The following is a 9479-nucleotide window of genomic DNA, read 5'->3' on the forward strand; positions in this document are numbered from 1 at the left end:
AAATTATATAATAAATGATCTGTGGAGTATTTTGAGCTGAAACTTCACAGACACATTCTGGGGACACCAGAGACTCATATTACATATTGTAAAAAGGGGCATAATATGTCACCTTTAAATGAAATCAAATAGATGCAAATAGTTAATTTATTTGATTTTATTTAAATAATCATATTTCCGAAGTGCGTTTTTTCAAATTGCTTAGAATTAGCATAAATCTGTTCATTGTGACAATATTTAAATCAATTCAGTTAAAAAGTATGAAAATGGTTAAATATGATTAGCTGTGGGGCAAGCAATATTCAATTAGTTTAAAAACACTGAAACAAATTGGATTTATTGATGATAAATATATAAACATGGTTATTGTGTGTTTAAAACACATTCAGTTTATTAGTACTATTGCAGAAATCTGACCTGTTTCATTAAAGTTTGACTGACAAATATGCATCACATTAAGTTTATTATTTAAAACTAGTGGATGAAAATTTTACATGCAATTCAAATGCATAAATCTTAAAAGCAGGCATAAATTATTACTATTTTTTTTTTTTTGTCTTTAACTGCAACTTCCATTTTTATTATTGATCATTTGCGGCAGTTTCCCAGGAAGTGACGATTTTGTTCTCTTGTGATGGAAACAATGCTTTATTCGCAAATGTTTCATGCAATATTCCCATTTTTGCAAATGTTTCTACCTAACAAGTAGCCTAAAACAATGTCAAAATAGATTCTGCAGCTGTTCTAAAATCTTGCCTGTAGTTAATATAGTAATTTCCCTGTTATTGTCTAAATTTGCAGCAGTAATATCACATTATGATAATTATGAAAAAGAAGCATCAACTGAATTCAACTGAAGCACAATTCACTTCAAACTCACATTCAGATCTGACTTAAATATCTCACTCTGACAAATGTTTTGGAAGCAAAATGCAGTAGGATTCATAAATGATCAGTGAGCTGGACTCCTGTTTAATGTCATAGAGGTGATAAAAGGTCCTTGTTTACGCTCTGATGACTGTAAAAGCTTCGTAGATGTCAAACTGCTCGAGACGTCGGGTCAAATCTCGTCTCTGTTCGATTAAACACGAGCTAATCCAAAAGAACTAGAACTTGAGTGGGAAAAAAAGAGAATAGAAATAACATTGACTCATATCAAAACTTCTTATATATCCATTTGCTTCTGGGAATGTTTATGAATCACGTCTCTTGTAAAACCGAGTGGTATTTGGGGTAAGATGTCTCCATTCAGTGAGCTCATGAGACATGGATGACTTTAATTTAAGGAATTGAATCAAACTTGATTAGAATTAAAGGTAATTCTGGAAACGCCACATAGTCTTTGTCCTGTGTTTGTGGCAGAAATTCAGTGCATTTATAATTGGGAGTTTGTAAATTTGTAAAGAAAATGTTTTATACGGTAAAAAAAAAAAAATAGGGATATACATTCTGTAATTATTTTTAAAGCAAAAATGCATTTATGAATGGACAGAGTCTGTACTTTCTGATAAATGACAAAAAGCATTTAATCAGTGCTATTACTAATAATGATCATCATAATATAACTACATGGTTAAAGTCAGCATGAAATTAAAATTAACTTGTTTTACTTTAATAATTTGTGTTCCCTCTTATATAGTCGTTTAACTTGAAATTATGACAGAAATATATTACTATTGTACAGTAGAATTCACTTCTTTAATAATATTGTCATTATTATTAATGATAATAATAATAATAATACAGTTTATTAAACACAATTTTAAAGGAGTATCACAGTTTTTCATGGACGTTTTTATTTTTTTACCTGTTGTGCAGCAATTTGTTTGCTTAAAAATTAAAGGAATTTTATTCAAATTTTATTTTTATTAGTTTAATTAAAAGATTATTAGTTTAATTAAAAGATTAATTAAATTTTTAGTTTTGTCCATTCATATGATGACCACCATTTTTGATAATAAATTTGCATTAAATCATAAAACACAAAATACAGAAAAAATTAAACGGACAGCATAATTTTTTATAAAATGCAACATTTCATAGGGAAGTTATACTGTTACAATTGTAATTATTATATTGCTAAAGCTTTATGAATTCAGTTGATTAGACATCTTTAAGCTTAATAAAATGTAATTAAACCATCAACAGATCAGAAAAGTTTAAAACTGAAAACACAGAATTTGAGAAAAAATAAAATGGCTTTTGGGGGAAAATGATTTCACCTCCTTAAATGACATTTGCTGACTTTTCCAACCACCCTTATTTTTTTTATAAATATTTTAAATACTCAGAAATTATATTATGAAAGTAAAATGGGTTTTGAATGCTGGTTTGTGATGTTTTACTCTGTAATTTTATGTCTAACTCCTTCACTAAGAGTACCGCCAAATGGATTTGCATAATAATATGTAGCTCCGCCCCAAACTCACGTGATTGGTCGAGTCAGAAGTTGACATGTTGGGCCTCTCAAACAAACAGATCAATGTTTAACTTAACTGAACTGAGATAAATGTTTTAACATTGAATGAAAAGAATTTGAACATTGAAAATCTTTAGTGGTAATTAGTTTATAGTTATATCGAAGGGTTTTCTTAGCATAAGGCTTTTGTGTATCCAGGCTCTGGATCTCTGTGCCACATTTAAAGTGCATCATCTGTGTTTTCTGTATATAATGATGCAGAGATGAAATGATGCAAACCTGAGCATGCAGTACCACAAACAAGACTTCAGGCCAAATGTTAACAAATGTCTGGAAGTCTTCAGACGGGTTTCTCTGGAAGAAATAATCTCCCCCCTGTGAGCACTATTGAGTGGAAGGGAAAGGGGGTTATTTTTAGGGTGCTTTGAATGCCTTGCCTTATTTGGGACGGTTTGCAAGCACTAGAGATCGTTCAGGGCCGCGAGACGCTGTAGGGCCGATCGTTTTATGGGAGGTAGAAGACAGAAAAACACTTGATCAGTGAATGTCCAGTACAAGAGAACAGAACAATCACCTCACAGTGATTTTTTTTTCCCAGTCAAATATCATCCCTGTATTTAAGTGGGTAAGTCTCACAAAGAAATGTCCAGATCATATTTTACTCCAAAATCAAGAAAGAATAGATTATAATTAAATATATATATTTTACATAAAGAAAATCAGGCCTCTAAAATCTCACTGTAGTAACAGACTGATGAAAATCATTCTGCTTGATAAATCTTATTGGTCCCAAAATAAGCTTAATTTTCTTTATGCAGATTATCATTTATTTATATTTCTTTTTTTTTTTTAAACAACTCGCTTTTCTAGTAGCTTTTTCTATTTCGATTTTCTATGAAGGGCAGATACAGATCGATAAAATGTAATAATAATAAAATGTTTTAAGTTGATGATAAAAGTTTTGCATAATTGGTATCAGAGCGAAATCTTGAGTTTTCAAATCTGTTTAGTATTTAAGAATTTCACAGGTAACAGAATTGAACATTTACTGATGCTTCTGTGTTGTTTTAGATGTTGATCAGCTTCTTAACCAGTTTAACCAGCAGTACTTTCTTGCTCATCCAGCTTCACCATAAAGATCAAGCTGGTAGCTGGAAAATCTGCACCAATAACCAGCATAAACATGTCTGTGTCAGTACTAAAAGTCATGCCTCTGTAAGCTAGTGACCTAGTTCACCTGCTCGTATACTGTTGGTATTGTCAGTGATTATTCTGCGTTAATGTTTAGTTGCATGTCTGCGTGTTTTTTCCAATGTTTTATTTGTAGGTTCTCTGAAAAGGAACACGGAGGAACATCAAACAGAGGTGAGCAGATTAACTCATTTATAGCTGAGATGCTATATACATCTCATTTACTTGATTGAGTCTGGTTGTGCTTTCTGTGTGGATTGTATTTTGTGTGTAATGTTGAATCTTCTGTATTAATTATATTTGGTTATAGGAGGTCGAAACACCAGGAGAGGAAATATGAGAGCAGAAGAATCCAGAGGTAGGTAAAACCTAAAGCTATTTGGCCTAAAAAAATAATACATAGACCATCCAAATCTTCATTAGCAGAACATTTAATGCTTGGATGTTCAAATTTGCATTAAAATTGTGAATTGATGTTAGAAATTAAACACGTAAAAAGAAGTTATGAATAAATAAAACATGAATTCTGAAAGTCCTTTCTGGGCAATAGCAAATAAAATTATTTTCTTTCCACGTATATTTTATTTTATTTCATTTTAATTTTAGTTAAAGCTTTAGTCATTTTGTTGTGTTTTGTCATTTTTATTAGTTTTTTTTTTTTTTTTTTTTAAATGTCCATATAGTTTTCATTCATTTTAATTTCAGTTTTAGTTTCAATTTCAATTTTTTCAATTTATCAAGTTAAACTATTCAAAAGTGAAAAATGTTGCCAAGTGACAAAAGTTTTCAAATAACAAAATTTGTTTTATGACATTAGTTTTACTTTTAGTTAACCATAATAACCCTGTTTCTAGCAAGCATCAAGTTTAAAATACTTTAAAATACCTTTTTGGTAGCTTTTTTATTTTATTTTTATAAATTTAATTCAACATTGCAATAAAATTCAAGCTAAATTTCGATTAGAAGCTAAAAAAAATATTTAATTATGTAAAGTGCATATAAAATAATTAAAGTAAAGTAAATGATTTAAGTAAATATAAACAATCAAGCTAAATTTATATTGTAAACTTTTATAAAAAATGTTAAATTATATATAAATATAATTTAATTAAATATAAAATGTTAAATTAAAAAATATTTAATATAAAAAATGTACTTAAATATAAAAATATTAAATTCAAGCTCAATTTTCATTGGAAGCTTATATAAAATATTGTACATAAAAATACTAAATCAAAAATATTGAACATAAAAATATTAAATTAAAATTTGATCTCAATTTTCATTTGAAGCTTATATAAAATATTGTATATAAAAATACTAATCAAAAATATTGAACATAAAAATATTAAATTAAAATTCAAGCTGACATTAGTTTTACTTTTAGTTAACCATAATAACCCTGTTTCTAGCAAGCATCAAGTTTAAAATACTTTAAAATACCTTTTTGGTAGCTTTTTTATTTTATTTTTATAAATTTAATTCAACATTGCAATAAAATTCAAGCTAAATTTCGATTAGAAGCTAAAAAAAATATTTAATTATGTAAAGTGCATATAAAATAATTAAAGTAAAGTAAATGATTTAAGTAAATATAAACAATCAAGCTAAATTTATATTGTAAACTTTTATAAAAAATGTTAAATTATATATAAATATAATTTAATTAAATATAAAATGTTAAATTAAAAAATATTTAATATAAAAAATGTACTTAAATATAAAAATATTAAATTCAAGCTCAATTTTCATTGGAAGCTTATATAAAATATTGTACATAAAAATACTAAATCAAAAATATTGAACATAAAAATATTAAATTACAATTCGAGCTCGATTTTCTTTGGTAGCTTATATAAAAATATTAAATTATATATAAATTAGTTAATATTATATTAAATTGTTATATTAACAACATTACAATAAAATTCCAGCTCTAATTTCTTTGGTAGCTTATATAAAAATATGAAATTATCTCCTGCAGTCACTGTGGCACTGTGTGGTTAATAATATCCAAGGCTCTTTCCATAATAAGAGTTAATAGGAGTTCACTAAATCATATTCTTCAGTGTGTGTTGATGTGTTTAATTTCTTCTAGTTCGACAGCAAGCGTCAGACAGGAAGGGGAAGTGTGTTCCAGTGGAGGGCAGTAAAGCGAAGGGGAAAGACCGTCTGACGGGTCGAGCGAGGAGGTAAACTGACCTCAAACTGCTGACCGTTTACAGCAACATCCCTCGAAGCCATTATGTCATACATTTAGCCCCATTTAGAGGATGATGGGAAATGCTTTTCAGAGCAGTTTATGGTTTCGTGCATTTCCACTCCCTTTAGCGTTCAACCACAAACGCATCTGATCACATGACTTCTCATAATTCGACTTTTAAAAGCTTATTATGAGTTCCTTATTGTACAGTTAATGGATGTTCATTTACTCATTACACACAGTAACTGATCAAAAAGCCCAGACTATTTTTTTTTTTTATCAAAGCTATTGTGATGCTATTATAGAAGATAAAGATATTATTAAATTCTTATTCATTTATGTATTTTTTATTAAAGATATTATTATTAATGTCATCTAAAATCACAATGTTTTTTTTGTATCATGGTGTTATTTGGGGAAAAAAAAAATAATAATAGTACGTTAAGAAACAACATATAAAATATTGAATAGTACTATCACAATATCTTTGATTTTTAAACAATTACTATTTTAATGGGTAAATTAATATCCAAATTTACTGTATGATAACTAGGATTGCAAATCATTTCTTGGTTTTGTCCTCATAGGTGGGATGCTAAAGAGCAGGAGGAGCATTTGCAGGTGATTTTTATTATTATTATTAGTAGTAGTAGTAGTAGTATTACTACTGCGGTAATTCGAATTTGGGATGAAAATGAGATTAATTTTTATGAAAGCAATTATGCAATAAAATATAATAATAGTCCTAAATATAGGCTTTAAATTTGATCTTATTTTAGTTTTTGGGGTAACTTTTGGACATGTTTTCATGAAATTTACTCAGGTTTGATCAGGTTTGGGATGAAAATGTGCTTGTTTTTTATGAAAATAATTTTTACAATAAAATATATTAATAGTCATAAATATAGGTTTCAAATTGTCTTAATTTTGATTTAGATTTTTGGGGCTAACTTCTGGACACATTTTAATCAAATTCACTCAAAAATGATCAGGTGTGCAATAAAAAAGTGCTTAATTTTTATAAAAAATTATTTTCACAATATGTATTAATAGTCCTTAATATAGGCTTCAAATTCTGCCCTATTTATATTTTTTGATTTTGATTTTCGGGATAATTTCTAGACATGTTTTCATGAAATTCCCTCGAAAATAATCAAGTTTGGGATGCAAATGTGCTTGTTTTTTATGAAAATAATTTCACAATAAAATATAATAAGTCATAAATATAGGTTTCAAATTATGTCTTATTTTTGATTTTTGGGGCTAACTTCTGGACACGTTTTAATCAAATTCACTAAAAAACTATCAGGTGTGCAATGAAAATGTGCTTAATTTTATTTTTTATTACAAAAACAATCACAATAAAATGTATTAATAGTCCTAAATATAGGCTTCAAATTCTGCCCTGTTTATATTTTTTTATTTTGATTTTCGGGATAATTTCTAGACATGTTTTCATGAAATTCCCATAATCAAGTTTGGGATGCAAATGTGCTTAATTTTTCTGAAAATAATTTCACAATAAAATATATTAATAGTTCTAAATATAGGCTTCAAATTCTGTCTTATTTATAATTTTTTTTAATTCTGATTTTGGGGTAACTTCTGGATATGTTTTCATGACGTTTGAGATAAAAATGTGCTTAAATTTTTATGAATATATATATATATATGCACAATATAATATATTAATAGTCCTAAATATAGGCTTATTTATAATTTTGATTTTGATTTTTGGAGATAACTTCTGGATGTTTTCATGAAATTCACTCAAAACCGTTCAAGTTTGAGGTTAAAGTGTAGCCCTTTCGAATATTATAAATACCTGTTGGTTGATTTCTGCTAGGTGTATCCAGAGAGCAGTTTGCAGGAGTTTTTAGAGGAACTCGACGCACTTTGCGCTCCTGAGGTGGAGAGCGTCAATCCAGAGACTGACATTGAAAACACAAAGCCACGTGCATCTGAAGACTCTGCCGGTGTCGCAGACCACAATAGACGTGTTTCTACAGACGTGTCCGTTCTCAAGGCCACCGAGAAAAAGGTCCGCTTTTCTGAGAACAATGATACGAATGGCACAGAAACACCTTCACAGGTCAAGAACGGCCCTGTGGAAGAAGACAGACAAACACTGGCGCGAGACGACAGCGAATGTATCCCGGAGGAGATCAAAGAGCGGGAAAACCGTGTGCAGAGACTGACTCCGCTCACTGAAGCCAGCGAAGCGTCGTGTCCCAAACCCGGAGATGTTCGTATATCAGCAGAACCGCACGAGAACCAACCTGTTGAACACACCAAAAGCTGCTCTAACAGAGGAAACGGTACGTGAACATCGGTTACGTGTTATGCTCCTCATGCATCCCTGCCTATAGAGTTACGGAAGTAAAAACTCCATGCATTTTCTCCATAGAGGAAGTGATTTTTAACAATAACTCATAAACCGTTAAAGACAGAATTACTGTGTGCTCCAAGCTTGTTAATCAATGGTATGTGCTTTTGTCAGACTGCAGTATTTTAACTTATTTTTTATTGTGTTTAAAAGCAGAATTTGTGGTGAAAAACTACATTACCCATAATGCTGTACAGAAAGTTCCACCAATCAGTCACAGCGAGCCAAAAAGCTCCGCCCACTCCCATGATGCACCGCTAATGATGTAATCGAGTCTGGCTGTGCTGTCAAAATACTTAAATATTTGTATTATTATAGATGCATATTTCGTAGCAAACTTGAAATATAGTTTCTATAGATATAATCAACAGCTTTAAATGAATATTTGTTTAGTTTTCAGTTATGTAATACGCAATGCTTCATTGGATTGTAGTTTTTTTCCCCCTCACTAAAGCCGTTAAGTTCAGTCTTGAATCTTTGTCTTTTGGTCCGATTTTCAAATACTTGTCTGCTTCAAATCGGAGTTTGTAATGCTGATTATTGTTTTTATTATTATTATTATTTAATAAAAAATAAAAACTTAAAGTAAAATTACTATTGAAATGTTCAATGTAAAATAAAAACATCAAATATTTAAGGAAAAATAATATAAATAATATTAATTTTATTTTACATATATGTTATGTGTATTGTAATGTTCAAATAAAAGTTTGTAATATTTAATGAAGACCTTTTTAAAAATTTCTATGGGAAATATGAATAGAAAAAACACTTCCAGAATAGTGTTATTTAAGTATTATTTAGATAGAATCATAGTTTTTATTAAGATTTTGAGAGAACTTTTTATTTTTTATTTTTTTTTTTTAAGTTTTAGTAATTTAGTTGTGTTTGCCATTTTCTGTTTTTTTTTAAATAGATTTATATAGTTTTTATTTATTTCTATTTAATTTTTTTATTAGTTATTTTAGTGGATCAGGTGAAACTAAATGAAAATGAGAGATGTTGCCTTGGCAACTTGGTGAATTATTATGTTTTTTTTTTTTTACATTTTATTTCAGGTAACATTTATTTTATTTCCTGTAACTTTTTTTTTTTTTTACGATTTTAGTTTTAGTTCTGGATCCAGCGACACTGAAAAAGTGGCCAGCACCAATGCACTCTTTTTATAAACTGAAATGATTGTGATGCTCAGCAGGTTTTTGGGGTTTGTGCGTTCATGTGTTTTCACTGAGAATCGTGTGTGTGTGTCTGTGTCTGTGTCTCTGTGTGTGTGTGTGTGT

The 9479-nt window shown here is 29.1% G+C and overlaps 1 protein-coding gene across 3 annotated transcripts in view; it reads left to right on the top strand.

Moving 5' to 3' along the window:
- Positions 1–9411, top strand: part of LOC107744730 (uncharacterized protein C15orf52-like) — a 39235-nt gene extending 29824 nt beyond the window's left edge. For all 3 annotated transcript variants that reach the window (XM_016558550.1, XM_016558551.1, XM_016558552.1), the window contains 6 exons: positions 3747–3784; positions 3921–3968; positions 5709–5802; positions 6401–6434; positions 7660–8131; positions 9308–9411. In XM_016558550.1, coding sequence (XP_016414036.1) covers positions 3747–3784; positions 3921–3968; positions 5709–5802; positions 6401–6434; positions 7660–8131; positions 9308–9378 — 757 coding nt within the window. In that variant the 3' untranslated portion in view covers positions 9379–9411. The remainder of the gene's footprint in view (positions 1–3746; positions 3785–3920; positions 3969–5708; positions 5803–6400; positions 6435–7659; positions 8132–9307) is intronic.
- The last annotated feature ends 68 nt before the right edge of the window (positions 9412–9479 follow it).

The sequence above is a fragment of the Sinocyclocheilus rhinocerous genome, unplaced genomic scaffold, assembly GCF_001515625.1.
Source record: "Sinocyclocheilus rhinocerous isolate Xijiao unplaced genomic scaffold, SAMN03320098_v1.1 scaffold5276, whole genome shotgun sequence".
NCBI classification, from domain to species: Eukaryota; Metazoa; Chordata; class Actinopteri; order Cypriniformes; family Cyprinidae; genus Sinocyclocheilus; species Sinocyclocheilus rhinocerous.